General features: G+C 37.0%; 1 protein-coding gene across 1 annotated transcript in view; it reads left to right on the forward strand.

The window, feature by feature from the left end:
* Positions 1 to 20859, forward strand: part of ADSS2 (adenylosuccinate synthase 2) — a 36258-nt gene extending 15399 nt beyond the window's left edge. The window contains exons 2-13 of the mRNA XM_061471128.1: positions 2011 to 2113; positions 4517 to 4585; positions 5315 to 5365; positions 7513 to 7579; positions 8724 to 8831; positions 9129 to 9210; positions 10398 to 10524; positions 13198 to 13352; positions 13778 to 13902; positions 14962 to 15059; positions 19156 to 19305; positions 20079 to 20859. Coding sequence (XP_061327112.1) covers positions 2011 to 2113; positions 4517 to 4585; positions 5315 to 5365; positions 7513 to 7579; positions 8724 to 8831; positions 9129 to 9210; positions 10398 to 10524; positions 13198 to 13352; positions 13778 to 13902; positions 14962 to 15059; positions 19156 to 19305; positions 20079 to 20131 — 1188 coding nt within the window. The 3' untranslated portion in view covers positions 20132 to 20859. The remainder of the gene's footprint in view (positions 1 to 2010; positions 2114 to 4516; positions 4586 to 5314; positions 5366 to 7512; positions 7580 to 8723; positions 8832 to 9128; positions 9211 to 10397; positions 10525 to 13197; positions 13353 to 13777; positions 13903 to 14961; positions 15060 to 19155; positions 19306 to 20078) is intronic.
* Positions 20860 to 26046: the final 5187 nt, after the last annotated feature.

Consider the following 26046-nt stretch of genomic DNA (forward strand, 5'->3'; position numbering starts at 1 on the left):
TTTGTTTAGGTTCTCAAACACTGAGTAGAAAACCAGTGTCTTCTCTAACTGGAAAAAAGCTTGTATATTTTATGTATGTGTATAACTTAGTTGTTCTAATCTTTGAATAACTTGCAGTAGCCCTGGAGTATCAGCATTGCATTTCAAAAATAGTTGTAAATAATCTGTGTGCTAATGTAGCTAGTTAACATCCTTTTTAATCAGGTATGACTGTAGAGTTGGTAGACCGCTAAATTATCTTCCTTAGTAGCTGCTGTTGAGTAGAAAGGATGGGAGGAGGAAGGTTATTCCTGAACATTTATTATTTTCTTTTAAAAATAAACTTGAAAGGCTTGCTATATTTATGCATTCAATAAGTTTCCCATGTTGTGAATTGAAAATTTGGCATTCTGTCATTAAGTTAGATCATTTGCAGTGAAAACCATCTGCATCCGGCGATCCTTACAACTTCTTCAGAGTACTGTTCACTACATGGAAAAGCTCCAAATTATATTACTAATTTATTAAATTACTAAAACTTTTGTTAGATTTCGACATTTGTTTGTTGGGTGAAGGTTTGTTAGTCTTCCCTCTGTTTCAGGAGGATGTGGAACTGGGTGTAAGTCTTCACATAAATGAAGCTGAAGTTACCAGAATTTTCACTGCTAACTTCACTGAGATTAGGCTTTTACCTGTGGTGTGTTTGTTTATATACTGGCACAAGTATTTGATATCCAGGAATATTCTTTATTTGTAATGTCAGATATATAGCTTTATGTATTGCATTCATGCTTTTGTAAGCGTTGCAGAAGTAGTGAGTAGCTGTTGAGTCCATTGCTTAAAAACAGATCTCCTGTTACAGTTATTTAGAAATATTTCAGATTTATAATTCCATAGATTAGTATTTCATGTAGTTTCTTTTTAATTCTTCTCATATAATGCCTTTCTTCAGTTTGCCTTGTGCTGAAAGAAGGCTTAGATTAGAAGGCTTTCCTTTAAGGAATCTGTGAAGCAGTTTGTTTATTTCTGGTGCAAGGTGCCTGTAAAGGATGTTCCTGTAGTTGTCACAGACAGAATCATTTTGTCTGTAGCCTTGTCTTACACAAATGACTTGGTCACAAGAGAGTGTAAAAGTACAACAACAAAAAAGTACAACAAAAGTACAACAAACAACTGGGGAAATTTGGTAACTGTTTTGTAATCTTTATTTTCGTAAGCCTCTCTTGACTCTCTTTAAGACTTGGTCACAGGTTTCTTCCTGTATTTTGCAGTTTAACACTGTCATAATACTCTCTTTGTGGTAATGAAAAAGACTAGAAATGTTAAGTGTTATTTTGGTGTAAATGGTTTTCTGTGACTTACAAAACCACAGTTGTCTTAGTTGCCTCTAGATTTAATCCTGAACACCATGTTACAGATATAAGTGACTTGTACTACTACAGACCTCTCATTGCTGAGGAGGTATAGAATGGTTATTTGCTGGTTATTAGTCATAGAAAAACACGCAAAAGTCCCAACCCAAAATTCAGAATAACAAGCCTGCATGTTGTCAAACAGCTAGACTTATCTTTCCCAATAGCTGGTGGTTTGGGGGTGGTTTTTTTTTTTTTTTTTTTTTTGCTGGGACTTTTAATATTTACTCTCCATAACTAATAGGAAGCTAGTAAAACTGATGATAGCTTTTAGAAATGTTTGCTTGTTCTAGACTGTTTATGCTTCTGAGAATTTTTAGGAACATTTTAATCTTACTCCAAACTTTTGTACTTTTTATGAACCAAAATAAGGTCCAAAGTCTGTATGACAAATAATACTGATGTTGAAGTTGTTGAGTTTGACAAAACAAGTTGAGCTGATTTTCTGGGAGAAGGAGATCTGTGAAAGATCTTTTGTCAATAACAAAAGTGAAAGCTGCAGAATTGGAGCTGGAACCAGTTTATTCCATTTCTATACTGAGATGTTCTTTCATTTGTCTTTAATATCAAAAATTAACAACACTGCTTTTTTTCCTTTTTTATCTTTTTTTTTCCTTAGGGAGGCAATAATGCAGGACATACAGTTGTTGTGGATTCTGTGGAGTATGACTTTCATCTTCTGCCAAGTGGCATCATCAATCCAAAAGTCACTGCATTCATTGGTAAGTGAGGTATCTCTAAAAACAATAGACAGCACTGTAGTTACAGACTTCTTCTTGGAAGAATTACAGGATAAGGATTTTTTTTTTCTACCTCAAATTGTCATTGACCTGAACTGCTCTACTATCTTAATACTGTCTTAACTCAATTGTGAAGTTTAGATTACAGAGGTTTCTTTTTACCTGGCCTATCATTGTATACAGATACCTGCCCAGTATTAATCTTTATTCTCCCATTCCCTCTTATTTTCTCCACCAGTTATTTCTTTTATTCTCAGAATTCCTCCCTTCTGTTTTAATCTTCAGCCCTGCTACGTAACTCAAAGTACTATTTGAAGCATAGAACTTTCCTCCCTTTCCCATTAGATTGTGAAATGAATGCTCAAAAAAAGACTGCACTATGTAGTTCTTACCAAGAAGTCCTTTTGGGAGAGTTTATTAGAAGGTTGAAGGCAGTGGTAGTACTCTGTTGTCAGGATCTGTGATATGAAAAGGAGGTTTAGATTGTCTTGTCTACAAGCCTACTTACCTACCTCCCTCTCTTGGTATCCTGTTTCCTATCCTATGTGTTTTTGTGGTTTGGTTTGGTTTGGTTTTTTTTTTTGGATTACATATGTATGACCAATGTACTTAACAGTGTTGTGTAGCCCTCAAAATTTCCTTCAAAAATGAAGGTAAATATAAACCATGTCTACACAATGTTGTAACAATGCATGTGCTTGTTTGCATATCAGGTGAGTCTCTGGGTCACTGAAGGCTACGACCTATCAGCACTTCATCCTGCTTTTCTGATACCCAGAACTCCTGTCCCTTACATAGTGTACTTCTCCAAATCAGGACTTTATTGCCAAGCTCTTCCTGTTACTTCTTCCTGATTGCTCTGAACCCGTAGTCTTGTCTCTCAGCTTTGTATGTGTACCGGGAGTAATTGGTCATTGACAGTTTGCTAAATAGCATAGCAACTAAAGAGCCTCTGTCACTACTTACTTGATTAATAAACAGTCCTCGCTGAATTCTTGGGTCCACCTTGTAGTGACTGTATACTTACAGTCAGCTTTAACTTCTTACTTGCCTCTTTTCTTGTGACTTGGTAGTGGGATAGTTCTGGATCAACTTGACCTGCCTAATACTTGTACAGAAATTGAACTATTGGGCATGTAAATATATTCCCTTTGATGAAGGGGAGGTTGGCATCTGAATTACTTCTAGCTTTGAGGGCATGGCAGATGATTGTAGTAGTCTCTTTTGATGTGTTACTGTAGTATGTTTCTTTAATAGGTTATTGCTCTTAATCAGTAAAAAGAGGATGCCCATTTGCCATGTTTTGTTAGTGAACTCAGAGCTGAGTAGGAGAGACCCCATCTTTTAAAAGTACAGTAGGCAGGAGAGAGCTTTTTACAAATACTCTTGTCTGTATTTGCTGTCTCTTGGTCTTGTCTGTTTTGAAGTTTGTTGTTCTAGCTTCCTTTAGGTCTGCCTTGTTTAAAGTCTCTTTTGGAAAAAAAATTATCTGGCTTAGGATTCCACTTAGGGAAAGGATTTATAGGTTCCCTATTATAGTTCCATTATAATAGATTATTACTATTGAGCAGGACTGTGCCATGAAGCTTATAGTCCATAGAAGAAGTCTTAAATACTGCATATTTTGGCTTTAATTCCACATGCATAAAAGCATTTTACGCAGTATGGCAGCAGTTTCAAATGGCAGGTCCCTTCATTCTTTAGCCAGATGTTGTTACGCTAATAGTTTTGGATCTACTGAGTTTGGTTTGAGTTTAAGATGGTTTAGTTTCACTATATGGAAATGCTCTTTCTTTGGTATCAGTGATGCTAGTTATTTAATTGTAAAAGCTAGTTAATTGTATAACCTATATTTTTCTAAGCAGTGTGATAGCTGTAGGAAAGCAAGCTTGGTTTTTAGATGGATTTTTCCTATGTTATTTTTGCTAGGCTGTTAACAACCCCAACTCTATATACGGAATAGTCTGTGTCTATTTACAGCAGAATAGTGCCCGAGGGGATGCTAGTGTTTATAATGATGATAGAAATGTGCTAAGCTTTTGAAAAAAACAATAGGGTTATTAAAATGAAGTACAAAGAGGGACGTTAATTTTAGATACGAGGAAGAGGAAGTTGCATTCTGGACTGTCCCACAATGCTGTTACTGTTTGTCCTGATCTAAACAGAAAGTTTGTTGAGTTTATTAAAAAGATTCAATGCAGGTAGTTAAAAATACACAGTTTAGGTTAAATCAGTCTTCTAAAATTCCTAAGAGTAAAAATTGCAATGTCTTGAAAGTTTAATAAAATACTCTGCATACAGAACCTGAAGTGTCTTTGAATTGTTTGGAATATCTTCTTTCATGCTCAACATGATTTGATAGATTTTGTTAATGGTTTTCTTCAGGAAATGGTGTCGTAATTCATTTGCCAGGACTCTTTGAAGAAGCTGAAAAAAACTTAAAGAAAGGAAAAGGTGAGAAAATTTTAAGATATTACTCTTAAAAGAGTTCATGGGCTCCTCAAAAGATTTAGGTAGAGGATGCCTCTGCAGAGATTACGTACAGTGTGTTTTTCCAGAACTCCATTCAGCTGCTGTGGAGGGACCCTTATGGGAAGACAGACAGAAGGAGTTGCTGTACAGTTTCAGAAGAGAACATGTTCTAAATATGCATTATCTGCAGACATTTTTCTTTTCTTAAAACAGTGAATTTAAGAAGTGAAACAACTTGTTAAAGTGTTGTATGAACAGTGTCACCTGTTCATAGTCGGTTTACCTCTTTACCTTAGTGTACAGTTTGATTCATATTAATGTAAACAAGTGCTGTGGTAATCACTTCTTGATTCAGAGCTTGGTTTTTAGATGCTTTCTGTCATGTCTATGGCTGTGCTTGGCAGCAGCCTACTAGAAGTAAGGTAAATCAGTAGTCTAGATGACTAAAAAACTAACAGGCTGTTAGTTGATTACTGAAATCGAGGAACTAGTAGAATAGCTAGAATTCTCTCTCAGAATAAACCTGACTTTCAGCTTTATAGGCTAATGCCAAGTTTTAATTACTGAAATGTTTGGGTTTTTTTTCCTCTGGGATGTCATTGCTCAATCTTTAAACAGATTGACTGAAGATTAAACATGAGAAGTATTTATCCTTTACACATCAGAAGACAAAAATGAACTCATTTGAACTATTTAATTTTGTCTTCTAAGGGCTGGAAGGCTGGGAAAAGAGACTAATAATTTCTGACAGAGCTCACATTGGTAAGTGTCTGTTTGTGGTTTGGTTTTTTGTTGATTTGTGTTTTTGTTAATCTGTGTTTCCTCTGGCCTTTCCCTGGCAGTAAAAGCATGACAATTTTTAGCCATCTCTTTGTATAGGTATGTACTTTCTTTGGATTAAGTCTCCATATGCTGCTTTGGTTTCTTGAAGATCCTAGAGAAAAATAATTCACCACTTGGGACCCTCCCGGGTTTATATTCTAATGACTGTTTAATCCTATTCCATAAGCATAACTTAGTCAGGAAAGCAGGTTCACTTTCCAGACTAATGATTAGAGATGCAGAGTAGTCAAGAAGCAGTTCAGAAGTTAGTTGACTGAAGGATTCATTTACCTCTCTGGTGCAGCAGCATTGCTTATAGCAACTTTTCTGCTGGGAAGCCATGTGTCTGGGCATGACTTCAAAACTAACCGGCTCCCTGCCAAGTAAATTGCTACATACTTAAGAAAGGAGAGTTTATGGGAAGGACTCTATAGGGATGGAGAGCGTAGCTGCTGCCCTCCTGCAGGGAGCTCATCACTAGTGTTGGTTCCAGCCTGTGTTCCAGAAAACTCTACAGTTAGAGCCTGGAGCCAAACCACCAACACAGAGCTCCAGAGGCTCTTCCTTTATCACTCTTAGGACATCTTTATTACATAAATTCATCCTTTAAATTAGATCTTTAGATATTGTAACTTAATAGTTAGGTAACTGTGTGTATTAGGAAATGGACTTATTGCTGGTCTGGTAGTCATCTTCTGAAGCTGCAAACATTTTAGGTCTTTCTCAGCTAAAAGCTTGTAACACTGGAAAAAAGGATTTGTCATTTAAAAAAAATAATTGGAACAGCTTAGTGTGTGGACATATTATTTCAGAATAAATATGTTTTCAGTTTTGAGTAACTGCTGGGTTTTAAGTAGCTGAGAGACTGTTCCTAACTTACTAAAATCCTTCCTGGGAGTAGAATCACTGTAGGTGAATTACTTGGAAATTACTGGATTATTAGAAAGGATGTTCTGCAATGGTTAGATTGCAGTGGCAATGCTGTGAAGTTTTCATAGCTAAACAGGTCCTAAGTAAGAAGGGCCAGTAACTGACTATCACTCATAATTGTTCAACTTCTTAACATAAGTGAATTTTCAGAATGCTTCGATTTAGATAATGGTTTGGACATGTTGCCTCAATAAATATGCCTTCTCTAAAATGGGTGTTAGGTATCTGTGAAAGTCTGTAACACGAAGATCAACCAAAAATAGGGTCAAGCTTCTGGGGTTAATTTGGTGTTTTAAATTATGGGGATATGTGGAAATAAACACAAAAATGAATTGGTAAGGCAAAGATGGAATGCCATGCTTGTTCTAAAGAGACTAGAGTACTTGTTAAATGTGTCTGTTTCTTGCAAGTTTTCAGTCTTTCCTGTGTAATGTGTAGACTAGTTGTTTAACTTTTGGGAGATAGTACTTAAGGAAAATAAGGTGGCTTCTGCCAACCTGCTTATATTTGACATGAGTCTTGTCATTTGTTTACAGGGTTTGGTTTTTTTTTTTCATTCATGGAAGCCAAAGAACTGGTGCAAGGCATACTTTGCATAATCTTTGTCACTAATGATATGTAATGCCTTAAAATAATTAGGGCTTGTAAAGATGACTTCTGTTTACATAACATGTTATTGGGAGCTTTTGTATTTCCAAGTGTATTTTAATTGATGTTGTCATTAAGAAATCTGTAGAATGAGTGAGAATGTGAACTTAATGATCCCACTTCAAATTCTAGAAGTGCGATGCTTTTTACTATAACCTGCTTTTTTGGGGTTTTTTTTTCAGCTGCATGTTTTCTGTCTGTTGTCCATACATTCTTTGGGGCCACTACAAAACTGAAATGACTTAGTTATTCTGTGGGAAATGTATACACAGTCTGCAAGTATTCTACCAAATAAACAATTTAAAAAAAAAACAGAACTTCAGAACTCTTTCCTGTGGAAAAAATGTAACCTGAAAAAGAGAAGAAAAAACTTTTTATTTGCATCTGCAGTGTGTGTATTTTTGTTTTCTACATTGATAAACAGGGCTAATGTTGGTTGAAGAAATCATTGCTGGTACAGTAATTTCCTTCACATGAATTTTCTACTTAAGCTGTTCTTATTTTCTTAGTATTTGATTTCCACCAAGCTGCTGATGGCATCCAAGAACAACAGAGGCAAGAACAAGCAGGAAAAAAGTAGGTAGTTTTATTTTGTCAAACATGGGATGACTTAGTACAAACATATGACTTATTACACTGGGTTTCTGTTATTGTTTGTCATAGAGTTTTAGCAGGGATCATTTATTACCCTTCTGTCCCCCAGCGTGGCTACCAAAAGATTATATCCTGAATGAAAGGGTTGTGTCTTGGGATTTTGCCTTACAAAGAAATTCCTAATTCCTTTGTAAAAATGGTTCCTGCTTCCTGATATGTTGTTTCCTGGAGGTATTTCCTTGTGTAAAAATATATTTCTGGTTATGAAGATTAAAGGGCCCCATTATCGTCTCCAAATAACTGTAAGGTCTGATATGACCAGTTTGGTATCTTGTGATGCTTCATTGTCCAGCCAGATTGGCCAGGGCTTTGAGCAATGTAGTCTAGGGGAAGGAGTCCCTGCCTATGGCAGGGGGATTTGAACTGGGTGATCTTTAAGGTCACTTCCAACCAAAACCATCCTGTAATCCTGTGATTGTCAGAAGTGCATGTAAATGTTCACATTTTCTACTACATGCTGCTACTGACTTTCTGAAGGTTTTGAAACTTCTAGAAACTAGCACCTATGTTTCTAACTTGTGATTTCCATGTAGTATGTTAGTTCTTGGGATGGGGAAAAAGCTGGTAGAATTATCGGTGTGACATGTCTACAGCTGGAAACTCATGTATCACTGTAACCTTCTGAGATACCAGTAAACTGAATCTTTGTTGGAAATTTGTCTGTGTGGATGAAAAGCAGTTCAGTCTTCCTCGCTGAGACGTCTAAGAGGTATCATCCCTGACAATAATCTTTAAGAGAGTATCTGATTTGGGCATATCTCGTTTCACATAGGTTGCTGTCAAGTGATAACTTGTCAGTTATTTTTCCACTGGGTCATTTTCACACTCGACTGAGTTGTACCAGCTGTCTCATTACCTGTTATTTTAGGAATTAAAGAGTAAACAGAAAGAACATACATATATACATATACATATATATATATATGGAAGAATAGACGGTGTTTTGTTTTGTTTATTGGCCAGTATGTGTAACAGCATTTCATTTTATGCCAAAGATGTATTAGCTTTAAAGAAAAAGCACCTTAGTTTTATATCAAAAATAACTCCTGTTGTTATCTTTCGAAAGTTTGGGAACTACCAAAAAAGGAATTGGTCCAGTATATTCTTCAAAAGCAGCTCGAAGTGGACTCAGAATGTGTGATCTTGTTGCTGATTTTGATGACTTTTCAGAGAGGTAATTTCTGTATTGTAATGCACAATTGTAAACACAGTTTTCGTTTTCTGGGTAGTATCCTGGATAAGCAGTTACACCTGACTGCTGTTACTTTTTTGATTAAAATTTATTCTAAAATACGAATATAATCTTATTCATAATTTTGTTAAATTATTTATATTTATTAAAATATTTTATTGTTGAAAATCGTTTTACCACCAAATAGTTGTAGATGTGTAACCAGTAAAACCTAAGGTTGGTGCGGGCTTGAGGAGGAAAACAAACAAAAAACCTTAGTGAAGCATTTTTGCCTTCCAGGTTCAAAGTGTTAGCCAATCAGTATAAGGCGATTTATCCTACCTTAGAGATAGATATTGATGGGGAATTGAAAAAGCTCAAGGTAAGCCTGCTTCTATCTGTTAAATGATACAATCACTGTGTGCAGTTACTTGATACGTAAACTTCTTGGTGACTGATATTCATGCTTGTGTGAGGAGTTAAAACATATAACATGGGAAACTGGTATGTATCAATTTTAAGGAGTCTGCTAGTTGCTTTAAAGACACTTTTCACCCTGTTTTATGCAGCATGTCAAGACTCGGTTTCAAGACAGATACTACTAACTTTTAAGTAGAAGGTTCATATAGGGAGAGTTGGTTTTGACTTCCACTTGCTTGGGAGTTCTTAGTACTTAAGTTTGGTTTACTTTAAATAATACCTATTGCACTAGAGTTGTATTTTTTTGTCAATACGTAGACCTAAAAAACAGTTAGAGTTTTGGGTGGTTTGTAATGGATTATAGTTTACCTAATACACATTAAAGAATATCTGAAGTTTGTTGTTAGGGTGGAAACATAGTATGCATTTGTAGGTTCAGGACTTTGCAATTAGCATTTGTTTTATGCTAATGCATTTGATTAAATTCTGAATGCAAAGTGTTTTATTTCATGTGGAGTGAATTGTTTGCATGAGAACTTCCGTATGTTCGTACAGGGGAAAAGGCTGTGTACCAAGTGTTTACCTGGCTTCTTAGATACAGCTACTCAGTGGCATTCTGGCATTTGACCCTAAATTCCAATAGATAACCTTCTATTTTCACTTACAAACATATCTGTGCATATATATATTTATATATACACAGGTATGTGATATATACATCACAAATTAATGCTGCTTTACGATTGTGTGCTTTAGGTTGCCAGCACTCCTTACATGCTAGTTTTTGGGGAGAAATTTCAAACGCTTGGAAATGAAATACCAAGTACAGTACAGTGTTGTGATTGTACTCAAGCTTGAATATTTCTAAAGCATTTCAAAAGTTTTAATTTTGCTTTGTTATTTTTTCTTTACCCCCCCCCTTTTTTTTTTTCCTCCCCCCCCCCCCTTTTTTTTTTCTTTCTTTCCTCCTAGGAGGAGCATAAATGTGTAAATTCTTCCTCTGTTCACATGTAATGGCATATTTAGCCTTTCTTCATTTTCTTTTCAAAAGGAGTAAGAGCATTGTTATGAGGAAGCAATAGCACTTGTACTCTGACTGGTTTTATCATAATGAAATTACACTGTGCAATTGTGTTTTATATTATTTAGGGCTTCATGGAAAAAATAAAACCAATGGTGAAGGATGGTGTTTATTTCATGTATGAGGCTTTACATGGACCACCAAAGAAGATATTAGTAGAAGGTGCAAATGCAGCACTGCTGGACATAGATTTTGGTAGGTGTAACCTTTATTGAGAAACTTGTTGCTATATACTTATGTTGTGAAAGAGAAACACTAAAAATTATTTTCTGCATAGCTGTTCTTATGACAGAAGGGGTTTATATTTTTGAAGAACAGTACTCTCTCTATGACTAGCAAATAATTAGAGGGGAATTTTTCATTCTTTCAAAAAGCTTTAGACTCTCCCAATATTAACTATTTGAATGACAGTAAAGATTGGGCGACTTTTCTTAAGTAGTATACTGTTACTTCAGTGTCTGTAAGTTTCATATGAAATAACTCACAGTTACAGTATACTACATCTATGGAAAACACGTAAGAAAAATTGAGAGCTTTGAGAGGCAGAGTATATATACAAAATTTTGAAGAATCAGCTTGTGGAGGCTTTTTTTAACCCCTTTATATAACATTTTTTCACTTTCACGATGTAAGGAATCTGGATTGCTAATGAGGCAAGAATGAAAAGATTATCCCAATAAATTTGAAGTTATAAATGGTGTAGTTTTTCTAAAATACTGTGATTTTAATGATAAATTTAGAAGCCTCTTGATAGAAGCAGGTTTTTTTTTAATAGGATTGTTACTGTATTCTAAGGACAGATAAATTATTATACCTCTGTGTACTCATAAGCAGCCAGTATGATGGCCTCCTGCATTTTGTCATGTTTTTCTGCAGTTTCACTAGCCTTGTTAGCACATCCTTATTCTGTTGTTGGAAAGATGCTTAAGCCTGAAATTGAAGTCTGTAAGGACTACTGTCAAACAAATACAACATTGGCATGCACTCTGCTGTCAACTGATAGGAGTTCTCATAATAGGGCATTTTCAAACACAGAGTTTGAATACGTCCTCTTTTAAGAGGAATATATGTTTAAAACTAGTCACTGTGAGTATCAAGTTTTCGAGTATTGGAAGAAATCTCCTTTTTTAGTAAATAAAAATAAGAAGTCTTCCCTGTCACAGGGAAATGCTTGATGCAAAAGTGAGATATTTGCAGAAAACTGTAGGGGAAGATGTTTTTTTGTAAGTGGTGAGAGTTTTAGATTTCATATAAGTATAGAAAACAGTCTGAAACCCATCAGGTATGTCTACAATATGCATAGTGTTGTTTGGGTCACTTATTTTCTCCTGCTTGTGCTGTGAGACCCACACAGAATATTTTGCTCTCTTTAGGCAGATAATTACAAGTGGAGTAGATACATGGGATAATAATAGAAATGTCCTAGCCAAAAAATTTAACAATGGCAAATTTGATTATTGATCATTCTGAATGAGGCTATTTCCTGTGCGTTGGTGCACAGAAGCCTTAGCACTGAAGTGACTTTTACGAATGTGTGCCTGTTGGCAGTGAAGATGGTAAACCTTCACCCAGCCTTGCAGCCCATCCAGCTTCTCTGGAGTGAGTAAGGAAGCTCCATGTGGGTGTGCCTGAGGCTGTAGGTGTGGTGGGTGGGTGTGATCTTTTGTGGTTTTTAACACTTAGTGAGGATAAACACAGAATCACAGGATCATTAGGGTTGGACAGACATCAGTATACCAGGCTGAGTGCTGAAAATCGGCAAGAGTTGTCTTACTGACATTCACTAGCTGTATTTACCTGTCAGTAAAGAAAAGCTCAACTACTGTGTCCTAAGAAAGATAAAGACTAATTACTGTTTGCAAACTGCTGTTAGGTATCACCTCTAACCCTGTGTTTTTCTCTTGAGAGATTTGAGATAAGCTAGAGATACCTGAAGCTAGTCAGCAAAACCTCACTGAAGAGTCTCTGAAGAATTTTTACATTTTAAAGTTGTCTGTATTGCTTTTAGTTCCTTTTGTCTTGGCTGTTCCTTCTTCACCCATCCCTGACTCTTATACCAAGAGAAAACAAACAAAAAAAAGAGTCTGGAACATAAGGTAGACTTTCTGATTTACATGCAGTTACTTCGTGGCTGAAGCAATTCAATGCAACCAAGGACTGGCATAAAAAAACCCACCCTACTTTTACTTTAAAAATTTTTTTTTTTATTGTTTCATTTAAGAAAAAATACTTTTAAAAAGGTGTATACCTCAGGTTTTTGAGGTGTTTAACTCTTTCCTCTTTGCCATGCAGGCTGCTTATTAGGTGAGCTCTGAATATGGAACTCTAGTGACAAGCTCACTACTAATGAACTAGACTATATTCCAGGAATCATCTATTTATTTATTTATAGAAAAATAAATATATAGGTATATAAAAGAAGGGAAAAAAAACAAACAAAACCAAACCACTACTTTTTTTACTTGATTGTGTAATCAAAATGGTTCTTTTTAGAATTACACGTTTCTTTACAATTTCTGATCCTTATAATATGCTGACCAGTTTATTCAGAATAGTTATGCAGTCGACTTCTGGCCTCTGTATCGGTTGAAATAAGTGGAAGTATTTCTGCCTTTTTCAATAAAGAAGGATCAGACAGTGTACCTACAGGGCTAAGAGATGGTTAAATATGTTCTTGACTGCAAAATACATTTATTGTGTGTTTTGTTTTTTTAGTGTTCAGGTAAGTGCACTGCAAGTACTGTTCCGTATCAGGTTAGATATACTTAAAAAAAAAACCCAACGAACAAACGAAAGCCAAAACCCCAAAAGAGTTTAAAACCAGTATTTTAGTAAGTTTTTAAAATTTGTTTTGTTTTGTTTTAATAGGCACATACCCTTTTGTGACTTCATCAAACTGTACGGTTGGAGGTGTGTGTACAGGCCTGGGCATGCCACCACAGAATGTTGGGGAAGTGTATGGAGTTGTGAAAGCATATACAACAAGAGTTGGAATTGGTGCCTTTCCTACAGAACAAGATAATGTGAGTATTATCAGCCCTGGCTGTGGCCTATAACTGGGTGAAATAACTTGGTGTGTCTGTCTGTTAAGTCAGTGTTACTGGTTAAATGCAAGTAGATGGTGGTGTACTTGGATGTCTTACTCTTCTGATTCTAGACTGAGTTTACAGGACTGCCAGATCTGATTGCCATTTTCTCAGACCTTCTTGTGGAATAGAAAGCTGGATCAGGGACAAATTTTGAGAGACTGGCTCAAATAGCATATTCTTGAATTAGAAGTAGCATTTTGCATTTCTTGTTTTCATCGCAGTGGACAACTTTGTGAAAAAATTGGGGAAGAACTTTAAAAGTAATTTACAGTATTGTAAGATGGTAAGTGTGCACCTGCATCATGTATTGCAAATATTAATTTCAAAAAAGCTCATGTAGTAGTATTACTCTTTGTTAGGAAATTGGAGAGTTGCTGCAAGCAAGAGGTAAAGAGTTTGGTGTGACCACTGGTAGAAAGAGAAGATGTGGCTGGCTGGACCTTGTGTTACTCCGATATGCCTACATGATTAATGGATTTACTGCGTGAGTTGTTTTGATACTTTGCTGGTAACTTGACATAAAATAATGAAATGCTACAGATTATTGTAAATGGTAGATAGCCTAGTTAGTCACATTCAGACTGTTAGTGTTGATTTGTTGATTGTTTTGATATTTTGATAAATTAACTGTCCCTAGTTTTTCCTAGTATTAAATGTTTCTATATTTGACATTTTCATGTCTGTAAATTCTTCTTTCCTTTTACTTGTAGTACATCATTATTTCCTACTTAAAGTGATCCAAGAAGCCCCTACAGATCTTAGTACTTAGCTTCAAGTGACCCCAGGCTCTGCCACACACCAAACCAAATACTTTGCAAGGGCCTTAAAACCTGATGTCCTTTGTGGAGTGGGGTTAGTTTGTTTTCAAAGTAAGACAGATGGGAACCTATCAGTATCTTCAGCTGTATGTGTTTGGAAACAGAATATTTGGATATGAATTTGAGATTTTAATTATAATGAAAAATACATATCTGAAACAAAACCGGTATGAAATTCCTAGTAGATCAGACTGTAAATGCATTCTTTACTTAACTCTGTGTTTTTCTTGTCCTTTGTATTTTTTATTTAAAATAGGATGCAGCCAGGTATTTACAGAGCCAGTGTTTGATTATTTTCTGCCTTCACTGTAGGATAGGAACATTTGGCAGAGGACAGCAACAGACATCAACAGGCATCATGCTATGAAACCATCTCAAATGACTGGTCATCAAGTATCTTGGCAGCACTCTGTTCAATTAAAATTCTAACACTTAAATCTATAGACCAGTCATTTTAATTGGTGAATAGCTGTTCTTTGAATTGTGCCATTTTCCTTAAGGACTAGATTAAAAAAAAAGGCTGCTTAAAGTTTTCTTCTTTTATTTTTTTTTCGCCCTTTTTTAAGTCACACCAGATAAATTGATTAATGCCAAACAAGCTGTTTTTCTAGGGAAAGGGAGTTTATTGCAATGTGCAGGAAACAATTTTTCTTTTGGTATTTTTACAGTGCGATGAGAGTTGAAAGCTGTTGAACTTCTTTAACTGGAGTAATGTTTCTTTATAGATTGGCACTTACCAAATTGGATATCTTGGATGTATTTCCAGAAATCAAAATTGGTGTTGCGTACAAACTAGATGGTGAAATCATACCTCATTTTCCTGGTAAGACTGCTTGTTTAACAATTTTAGATTTTGGTGAAATGTAATTTGATACTTAAATGCATTTGTCTTGTAAAAGTTATAGCGGGAATGTGTTGCTTCAGCATCAAGCCATTAATGTGTTCCCAGATGCACCAGAAACACGCTGTACCACACCTGTACTCTCACTCAAAAAGACACCTGTACCAAATCCTGTCATTTGTCTACTAAAAGATGCAAAGTGCTATATAAAGCCTCTTAAACGTAAATGCTGTTATGGTTTTATCTCTTTCTTTTAATACAGCCTGCATTACCTTCAAGCTAATTTGGAAGCTTATTTCACACTCTAAATCCAGTGTCCCCGTGTCTTATTCCCACTACTGTATTCATCCCCTCTTCTAGCAGAACAAATCTTCTTTTAAGCGTGTGGTGAACCACATGAGAGATCTGATCCAGTTGAAAAGCCAGGTTTTTCTCTCCTTGGGTTATTCATCTGACAGTTCAGTTTCCTTTAATAGTTTACAAAGCAGCCAAAAACCCGTTATACCTATGCAATAGAAAAGAGGAAAGAGGGGTGGAGGAGGAAATGAGCAGTTAGTTTAGATGAAAGGAAGACTACTTTCTAATGCAGGACTGACATACCTCAGCTTAGCATGACAGAAACTGTAACTCCTGAGGAGGACAATGGTCATTTTACTGATCATTTTTACCTGAAAAATGTACCTGCATGTTAAAGTATTCAAATGTCACCAAACACTGTTTTCATGGATTTTCAGTTTGCTATAGTAGAGGTACTCCAGGAAAAAAAAGAGCATTAACTAACATACCAAGGATTGGGCTTTCTGATTTTTCCAATGTGTGCACGGGTGCTGGTTTCCATTCTAACTGTTACCTCAGGGTTTCAGGTTGGTTGGTCACAGGTTGCAAATTTTCATACAATATCATCAGCAGAGAACTTATTGTGGGTGAGGAGATCAGCTGTAGTAATGGGATGCAACTCACAAGAGGATTTATGTAAAATAAAGATGTAATTACGTGTAAAGGAACAGCAGTGATCTGCCAGCAGTCCTTGTAAATAGCACATATCTGTTAGAGAAATTCATAAGGAATTAACAAAAAACCCTCCATGTGCTTGGGAGAGTTCTGAAATTGATCTACCCTCCAGTATCTTCAGACAAATGTGTCAGTTACAGTTTGAATGCATATGGCATGACCTTTGACTCAGGAAGTTTAGTACTCATCTTGCACTAAACCAAGGAGTGTTTTCCCATTTTAAGACTCAGATATTTCCTGATTGATGCCCTTTTCAAAATATTAAGAAAATTTGTGTGTGCTTTAGATGGCCTTTGAACATAATGGAGATGGTGCATTTCAGTTGAGAATTACTCAGTAAGTGCTTCATCTATAGCCTTGTCATCTAACCTGAGGGCTCTTTGGATTGTCTTGTTCTCAAGCCAGGAGGACCTTCTCTGGCAGTCCATTGTTAAAGATGGTGCAAACAGGTGGCCATATTTTCCAGTATTAAGACTTAAGTGATTTTTAATTGAGTCTCTCTGATGGGATCAGAATCTTGTTACAACTCCATGTTTGTTTTCTTTGTTGGTTTTTTTGTTGGATTTTGGGAGGGTTTTTGTTTGGTTTGTTTTTTGTGGTTTTGTTTGTTTGGTTTTGGTTTTGTTTTTTTTATCTTAGATTTCTATGGGCATTTCATAATCTCTTGTTAAGAACTGAAAATGTCTTGTTAAATTTACGGCTGACTTCAGTTTGCATCATTGAGGCTGCAGTCTTTTGCTAGGGAGCTGGCAGATATCTCCATTTCTGTTCAGTCATAGGAGATTATGAAAGATAAAAGTCCCTGCGAGCTCTGAGCTAATCAGTTTGGAAGGAATGTAAAAGCCATGGTCTAGTTCTGCTAATGCCTCCTGTCCAAGTTCAGGCATCAGTTGACCTCACCATGGACAGACAAAAAAAACCACAGATCCTTAGGAAACAGGGTTTGGAAAGCTTTTTTCTCTCTTGTGCTCTTTCTCTGAGCATCCACTGTAGATTAAAGAGCTAGGACACTGTTCTAGAGGCACCTTTGGTCTGACCTATATGACTATTCTTATGTTCAGTTTCTGGAAATTGACGGAGAATCTTTCTCTTGCAGATTCCAAATTTCAGCTATTCTTTTTGAGTTGGACGTAATGACAGCACATCATTCCCTCTAGAAATTATAGTACCAGACTGCAAGATACAATGATATCTGTTCTCTTTGTTATCTAATTCAGCTGTTAATGAGGAATATTCCAGAAAGCCTGAAAGATAAATCCCCTAATGGAAGAACTGAGAGAAATCTAGATGGTGAATACATCTGTTATTACACTGAAAGCAGTTTATGGCTTATCTTTACCTCACATCATCTTTTGTCACAGTTGATGGAGCAAAATGAGAGAATCATTTGAAACATCAAGAAATTTGTCCCTTCTTTTTCTACCTCTCTTTTGGGGAGGCAAGGAATTGAACTAATTCAGAGTAATGGAAGATTGTAGACAAGATGAGACCATTCAGTCCTAAGTGCTTTCAGCTATCTCTTAGCTAGCCTCATCAGGAAGGCTGCAAAGTCAAAATGACTGAGATCAGATGTTCAGTCACTTTCGCTCTTAGAAGGAGGGAGGCTAGAGTCTTATTCAAGACCATCTGCATTGCCCAGACATTAGTTTGTGGTTTTGCACTTTGAATATAGCTGTTCTATTTTAGACATCACCTGGATAGCAGACACCACCTTGGTTGTTGATGGTATTAAAGTAAACACTTATCCTTGGACTCTGCGCCCAACATCCTTAATATGCCTGTCTGTTTGTCCTAATTGCAAAAAGTATTGATGCAGGATCATTTGCCTTAACGTGTGAACACTTTAGTCCAAAAATAGTGAATTTTCTCACTGTTACAGGCTTTGAAGTCAGTAAAGCATAGTCCTCTTTCACCTTTACTCAAAATGCCTAGTTCATAGAGGCTCTCCTTACAGCATTGTTACTATTGAACTCTTACTGCTCCAGGACAAAATATTCAATATGCTGAGCATGAGTTTGTTGGCTACACACACACTCCTCAGGGGATTAGCTATGGTTTCATATTTGCACCTCTACTGTGCCTCTTGCACCTAAACCCCTTGGTCAGGTTGATTAGCTGCCTTTGCAAGAGTGACTTGATCCGAGATATGGAGCCTACATAACATTAATTACAGTGCCTTGGGCAGAACCCTGTCTTTTTCAGAAAGGCAAGAATGTCTGACACCTTCCATTTGTTGTTATAAATGTATTTTGACCATTTTCAGGCTTAAGGCTTCTGTTTCACTGCCTAGTGTCATTCCAAGATTAATGTTCAGATAATTACTGGAATGATTCAATTCCAGAACTGTGTGCATCTTTTCCGGTAATTGAAATCATCACAGGATTCAGAGTTGCTGGACAGCCCTGTAGCAAGTTACTGTATGAAAGACAAAATGGAATGTACTCATTGCTTCTATTCTGAGAAGTAACTGGAAGAGATACTGATGTATCATATGGGACTCTACACTGGTTGAAAAATTTGTTGTGTGGTTTTGGGGCAAAAGGTCTGCAGGCATCAGAAGTCTACTCTGTATAAATTACATCTTATGAATATGTTTGCTTAGTAAAGAGCATACTCCTATGCCATTTTAAAATACACTTTAAGTGCCTGATACTTCACAAGCCTGTGGCTAAGTTTGCTTTCACATCACCAAGTTCCCTTATGAAGAGGGAATTGGATTTTGGTGTTTGTTTGAGAGCGTGAGGGAGTAAATCAACATTTTGGGGAAGTGCTTTTCCTGAAAAGTTGTTTTCTGACCTGAAAAGACTGTGGTTTGAGCAAAATACATGCATGTGAATGTGGGTCCTGGAATTCCGGAAGTCTGAAGTCCAGGCAGTTAACTGGATTATTTTTTTTTTTCCCCCTCTGCGCACATTAACAAAAAAGGGCACTTCAGTACCTTCAGTTGTGGTATTATCTTATAAGTAAACCTTTTTATATAACAAAAGAATAAAAAGCTTTACAGTTAGGTGTTTAGAAAACGTGAACTTTGTGGACATAATGGTTTTTGTTTCTGTTTGCTTCTCAGCCAACCAGGAAGTCTTAAATAAAGTAGAGGTCCAGTATGAGACACTCCCAGGATGGGATACAGACATATCAAATGCGAGGACGTTTGACGAGCTGCCTGTAAATGCACAGAACTACGTTCGCTTCATAGAAATGGAGCTGGGTGTTCCTGGTGAGTAAAAAAGGTTTTGGTGGTGGTTTGGTTTTTTTTCCTGCTCCATGAAACCTACTTTTTACTTCGTCCTAATGAACATACAAAATATTGAAAATTAGTTTGTAGCTGTGCTTACGCTGATGTACCTGGTGATACTAACAGTTATTGGCTTACTTCTTTTTATCTATCTCTTTTGCTGTTGAATTGAAAAATTTCAAAAGTTTCAATATGCATTCTTTCTTTGGCTTATACTGTAGTTCTTGTTCAACTGAGATTCTAATAACTTCAGTGTTTTTCACATTGGTTATAATAGGGGTTTAGTTCTGCTGCAGTTAGAAAGTCAGTGGGACCACTGGTATATTAACTGGATTAAATGTATGTAACAGTTAAGAGGTGCTAAACTAACAATTTCTCTTTATGCTTTTTAATAAACATGATCTTGTGGTTACATCCAAAGCTGGGAGTTAGGAGATGATGCGTATCTTTACTTTTATGACAGTTTCTATGTGTCTTTTTTTTTTCCTATGATCTGTAAACTGATTTACTTGTTATGGCAGCTTCAAGACATTCAAGTCTGTTCTTGCTTTTCTAAGTTACTAATGAATGCATTCTTTCTTTAAGGACAATAGCTATAGTTATAATTTCTTAATGTGCTAATGGTATATGCTGTGTTTATCTTCAGGCTATGATATTTAAAACCTTAAGCACTTAAGAAGATAAGTTTGTATTTTAAGATGCAATCCGATCTTGCTTTGTATTACTTACTGTAAGTTTGCTTTTCTCTCCTGCAGTTAAATGGATTGGAGTAGGGAAGTCCAGGGAATCAATGATCCAGCTATTTTAAAGATTTCAAATGCATGGAAGAAAGCACACTCCTCAAAAGACTGCTCATTCTTAAATGCATTAGTAGCCCGCAAAGCAAAGATGTTGGAAAGATAGATTTTTGCATGGAAAGAAATGCTAGAGTTGATATCCCCAAATCAGTCGCTACTCCTGAAAGAGACTTTAACATGAACCTGTATCAGTTCTTGTTCAGCTGCAATTTCCAGGACACTTGTCATTGTTGTTCAAGGTGCCATCGGATTTTTTTTCTTCACCTAATACCTACTTCATAATGTAATTCCTGTTTGAAAATCTAAGGCGGCATTACTTTCATGACTTTGTCTTTGTTATCCTCTCTCTGCTTTCAGCGGTGTTACTTCCCTGAGATTTTAGACAGTAAAAATAATGCAGTTTTGCACAGATAGTTTTACATCCTCATTATTTGTATTCCTACAGCTGTTGTATTCTTAATGGCTGCTCTTGTGAGTGATTAAAGAGGGGGGTTCTGATTTTATAATGCTATAAGTGCTGTCTAAATTATTGTGTGATCTGTTTTTTTTAAAAAAAGATGTGATGCCAAGTTGTTAAGAATGTCCAGGTTTTTTTAGCTGTGTAACACAGAAAACTTACTCTTTGTAACTCGCAGAGGACTCAAGTGTTTACCAGGAAGTGTGCCCAGAAAGTTGGAAAACCGATATTGTAAAAAGGTCGTTTGCAATTATTAAAGAACCATTCTGATTTTGAGTTAAATGTTTTATAATGTTACTTCTCTTCTTCCCAAGCGCATATCTCAAACTGTTTCCCTAATTAAACGAGGTTATATTTACATTTGGTGAGAAGTCTAACATTTTGATGCCCTTTTAAATTCCTTTCTGTGTAGCCAATAGAAGATCTTTCTCTGGAGAGCTGGCAAAGCACAGACACTTTCGTAATTATAAATTGGAGATGCTTCAGAAATAACATTTAAACTATTCAATGTATTTGCTTTGGGGAAAGGGAATATAACAAGCATTCACCTTGACATTTGACATATTTTGGCTTATTAGTGTTGAGAAATATTCTAGGATTAATTTATAACCATTATTATATATTCCAAAGAATCCGATTTCTTTCGGCAACAGCCCAATAATTGCATACTCCTTTTCCACATTTTTTGATAATGACTTTGTTTTTACACGCTATACTGTGGTATTCATGTGCTTCCTTTTTGCTTAAAATAAAACATAATTTGTTTCCTAAAACCAAGCTTGTGTTAGGGTGGGGCAGTAGTTTTGGATTTAGTTTAGTAGATTTCGGCTGTGCATTTGAATATAATAAACTTTTAAGGCAACATAAAAGAGGCCTTTCAGAGAATGTCTTGGATAACCAGATGTTGCCTGAAATGAAATAGATTTGGATTATTGCTGCTGTTGAGGTGTTCAGCGCAATGTTTATGTTCTCAATTGACATGAAATAAAATGGCTTATCAACAGGGAAGGAACAGGAGGGTTAAAGGATAAAATGTTTTAAAACTCTTTCCAAATATTTAAGGAGCATTTTCAATCTAATTGTTTGCATGTGACAGAGCAGTTAGAAGGGGGTGTAATATGTGAAAAGAGGAGGATATTGCAGAATGCTGGAAAATTGGCAAATACTTTTGGGAGACCTTCGTATCAATATTGCAAGTAAAGATCATTCTCCTCAGCATTAGGAAACACCTTCATGGTCATTTTTTTCTGGAGGGGATGAGGTTCTAGTTTTGCTGTCAGCCTTGCCGTCCAGGAGAGAACCATACCATCTCTCCCTAGCTGAACTGAAGAAACATCTTCCTAATTTCCTGATAAGCAGAAGGAGGGATATAACTGTGAAACATCAATTCCAATGCTCATATTGGAGAAGAAAAAATAATTACTCTTTTCTAGGCGATGGAGGGAATTGACTTTGCAATATGAACAGTAGGTAATAATTACTAAATATTCTTGTCTTCCTGTAGCTGTAGGAGGAGGCACCAAGGGAATTTCTGCTGTCAGTGAAACTACCACCCAAGGACTGGGGGCTTAGCTGTCTCAGGGAGTGAGTAAATAAATGAGGACATGCTTTTCTTCTACAGTGAGTGAATAAATGTGGGCTTGCTATGTAGTTGCATGTCACCTCTGCCAGGCAGATGCCTTCAAGTTCAAGGCCTGTTTTAATTCTTCCACTGTTGCAGCTCCATTGTACAAACCGCTTTTGTTTTTAGGTTGAGGAATTCATATTCCCAGATGCAGCAGGATTTCTAAGCAATACAGCTGTAGCTTAAAGTGATATGAACTATTTGTGCAGTTAAGAAACAAGCCAGAATTGTCTTGCATGCAAGCGTGATTTATGTTCTTTTGCCTTCTTTTAAGTTCAATGAGTTTTTGATTTGCTCCTTCCACTCAGGTGCAGGCCTGGAACATTGAAACCGTTCTACCAGTACTTGTCCAGATAATGTGGGGTCGAGGATCTGTTGATGTGTATTCACTCTCATGACCTGGAGTGAAGAACTTTTCACTTTACATTTCAGGTGGTTGAACTTGGCACCTGTAAAGCATATTGTATTATCTCTGAATGCCAGTTTTGCCTTAGTTTTCCTGGAGTGAATCCTGGTGCACAAACACTTCCTGGTGTCAAAGAATGGTTATAGAATGGTTATATCCTACCAAATTCCCCCCTTCTCAAATGCTACTTTTTCTATCCCTCATTTCATTTGTATGGATAGGGAAATAGGTTGGGGTGTGTTATCACCAACCTGAATGTTGTAGAGAAGACAAATACGAGAAGTTACAGAGGCTGTTTCAAGCACTGTATGCCCTACTCTTGAAACCGTGCTGTGTTCAACTGTGGAAGCAAGGAGGAAGAAGAGAACAACAGCCTCATGCTCTTACCACCAGCTGTGTGTTTAGCAGGGACAAAGTGCTTTGAAGGCACTTGTTTTTTCCTCTAGACAAAACTCACTGTTCTTCTACCCCTACACACCTTTCATTAGTCAGGAGCCCTTTGGCCTCAGAGGAATTGCCGTGCTCATTGGCAAAAGGCTTTTGCTACTACTGTCACAGACTAGTAGTAAACTGTAGTAAAAGGAAAAACCTTTGTACTTCAATGATAAGCATGTATTTCTCAGGCCTTTCCTATATATTCCGTTCCTCTCTGAAGGGGACACATGAATACATGTTGGTAGCATATCAGGGGAGAGGATGGCAGCATAGGACACTGAAACTGATTCTTCTCCAAGTGTCCCCTCCTGCTAATGGGATGTTTTCAGGAGGCACAGACACCTGTTACACCTGACAAGGCTGATGACAGACAAGGTATTTTGATCTCACGCCATTCTTGCTGCCACTGAAATATTTATGAGACTGGTTCTCCTAGGCTTGTGCTGTACTGTGTCATTTAATAGCCCTTATGTCCCTATGGTTTAGTGAGCCTCCTTTATTAAGTAAGTAGGAGGGGAAGTGAGGGATACTTATGCTGCTTAGCCTTTCCATTTGTCTTCCACGTGTAATTGGGTTTTGGCATGCAGCTGATGGACAAAACCTTCAGATAAAGTGGCAGACAGATAATGTTGATGTAATGCATGACAGCTGCTTTCATCTGTCATCATCCTGGAAATCTGCTTTCAAATAGAAGATCATAGTTTCCTTTTGCTGTCACAGCCAGCTCCCTTAATGAAACATAATCAAAGGTTTGGCTGGTTTAGAAAAAGTAAAAGGTGAAGTAGCTGGGAAAGAAGATAAGGGACAGCTCATTCTGGTGTATTGTCTCCCACCCATGCTGTTTCTCCAAAACAGTGAACCTGAATAAACCTAGTGGTGTAGTTATCAAACACATTTCTTTTGGTGCATGACAGCTTTAGCTACTTATGGCAGGCTGCTGTACATACACAGACAGGTGATGCATTATTTGCAGAGACTTAAAAGTTTGAAGCCATTCTTCACTGGTCTGAGCTTACAGCTTGTTTGATATGCCATCGTCAAAATACTTTGCAATAAATAGACACTCAAATATCTTTCATTCACCTTTAAAGTGATAATGTTGAGTTAAATCCAGTTGTTCTTGAGTGCCACTTTAGAGCTATTAAATGTAATTTCTTACACTAGTTTTTGTCAGTGGTGAAGCAATTTGTGCATACATCTAGGTACTTGTTAGCTCACTGCTGGCATTACCTAGAGCGTGTTTGAGTATTCTTGGGTAATGATTTGCACAACTACAACTAGTTTACCTGTTCCTATGTCTTGGTTGTTTTCTGCATATTACAGAGGGAACTGGGGTACCCCAGTGTTGATAGTGGAGAGAGGGTATGGCTTTGGGGGGTAGGTGGCAGCTCAATTTTGGAAGAAGAGATGATTGTTTGCTTCTTTTCTCTCTGCAGTTTAGGACTTGTGTTTACAGCAGAGCAAACCTCCCTAGTTCATCTTCTGCACCCCTCTCAGCAGGAAAACCAGCATGGGTTACTTGTGTTGAAATATGGCAAGTCAAATGCTGGTTCATAAGAAGTTTGACTGTGACAGTGGCTAGTGGTTGTCTTTGTTATTTTTGGAAAAGGCACAGAATTCCTGAGAGCTGAATTGTCAAAGTCAGGATGAAATGGAGCTTCAGCTTTGTAGTTTACTGGAGCCGGTTGCAGTTTGCTGAAAGGTCTAGGGAGAAAGCATAAATCATTCTGTAATCTCATGCTGACATATGGTATGTAAATACCATGATCCACCCAAAGGGTAGCCAGCATTATAAACGTACCTTCTAATCTCCTGCTGAAATGAGCACTCAGTATAATGCAGTGGTAATCTAACAGATATTAACAGCCTGAGAATGTACAGTAAGACCTTAATAATTCAGTATTGTTCGATTGGCTCCATCTGACTTGTAATTAGCACGATAAGAGCTGTGTCTCTTGCAGTCAAGCAACTAACTGCATTAGTTCAATATTGCTAGAATTTTTAGAGCCTTGACTTCCCAGCAAAAATAGCCTATGATGTTTAATTTAGGGTTTTTTTTAGAAAATAAGTATATTTTGAAGTTGATATGCGATACAACAGACTTCCTTGAGGTGGGGGGGAACCCAGCTTTTTCTTTACAGTTTCCCTTCTAGCTTCTTATATACGCAATACATTCAGGTATTTTGGCCACACCAGCACTCCTGGTATGGCCAAAAACTTCTGGATGTAGTTTTGGTTTACTCTGCCTGAATCCTCTGTTATTCCTCTTTTAGGCCAAAATCATCAAAAATCATTAGAAGCCATTGCAGCGTTGCACACAGTAGGTGAAAAAGAGAGAGGCTTAATCCACAGCTTGCCCTGGAACTCCTCTGGATGCATGTATCTCATAGGCCTGTCCCAGCTGCCTGGGATGGAAACTACAGACGTCCTTTCCAGGATGAACAACTGAGCTGATGCAGCAAGCAGATAGAAGGTAGTGAAGGTACAAGCAGGAGACGAGAGAGCAGGAATCCCACTCAAGCTGTGGAAGATCAATTTTTTTCAGTATGGCAGTTATGGAAGAACTATTTTTGTCTCAGGTCAGAGTTTGCAAGTGAATAAGGGAATGACATTGACAAAAGACAAAATCATGCATCTTCTGAAAAAATGTGAGTTCCTGCAGGTGAAAGCACCTTTTCTATTATTTCTATTTAAGAAATCAAACCTGGCTACTCTTCTCCACACACCCCTCCATGTACCCTTCTGAAATGCTAAGGGTCTTGAGCACTGACCTGTGTGAATAATGTGTGCTGTGTGATTCAAGAGCCTCGTCCTGGTGGCAAGATTGGTGCAGGATCTATAAACTCCCTTAGTTTCTTTGTGGAGTATGACATGCCCAGTTCATACGAAGAACGATGTAAATGTCTGAGAGATTTTGTTAAGGAGCTGCTAAACTAACAGGCTTGAATGTATTAATCTCCACTTGATCACAAAGTTCTCTGCGGAATAACATACCTATTGGGGA

This window comes from Pezoporus flaviventris, unplaced genomic scaffold, assembly GCF_033815535.1.
Source record: "Pezoporus flaviventris isolate CSIRO_AGI_PZ_B2104156 unplaced genomic scaffold, CSIRO_AGI_Pfla_v1 ptg000066l, whole genome shotgun sequence".
Taxonomy (NCBI): Eukaryota; Metazoa; Chordata; class Aves; order Psittaciformes; family Psittacidae; genus Pezoporus; species Pezoporus flaviventris.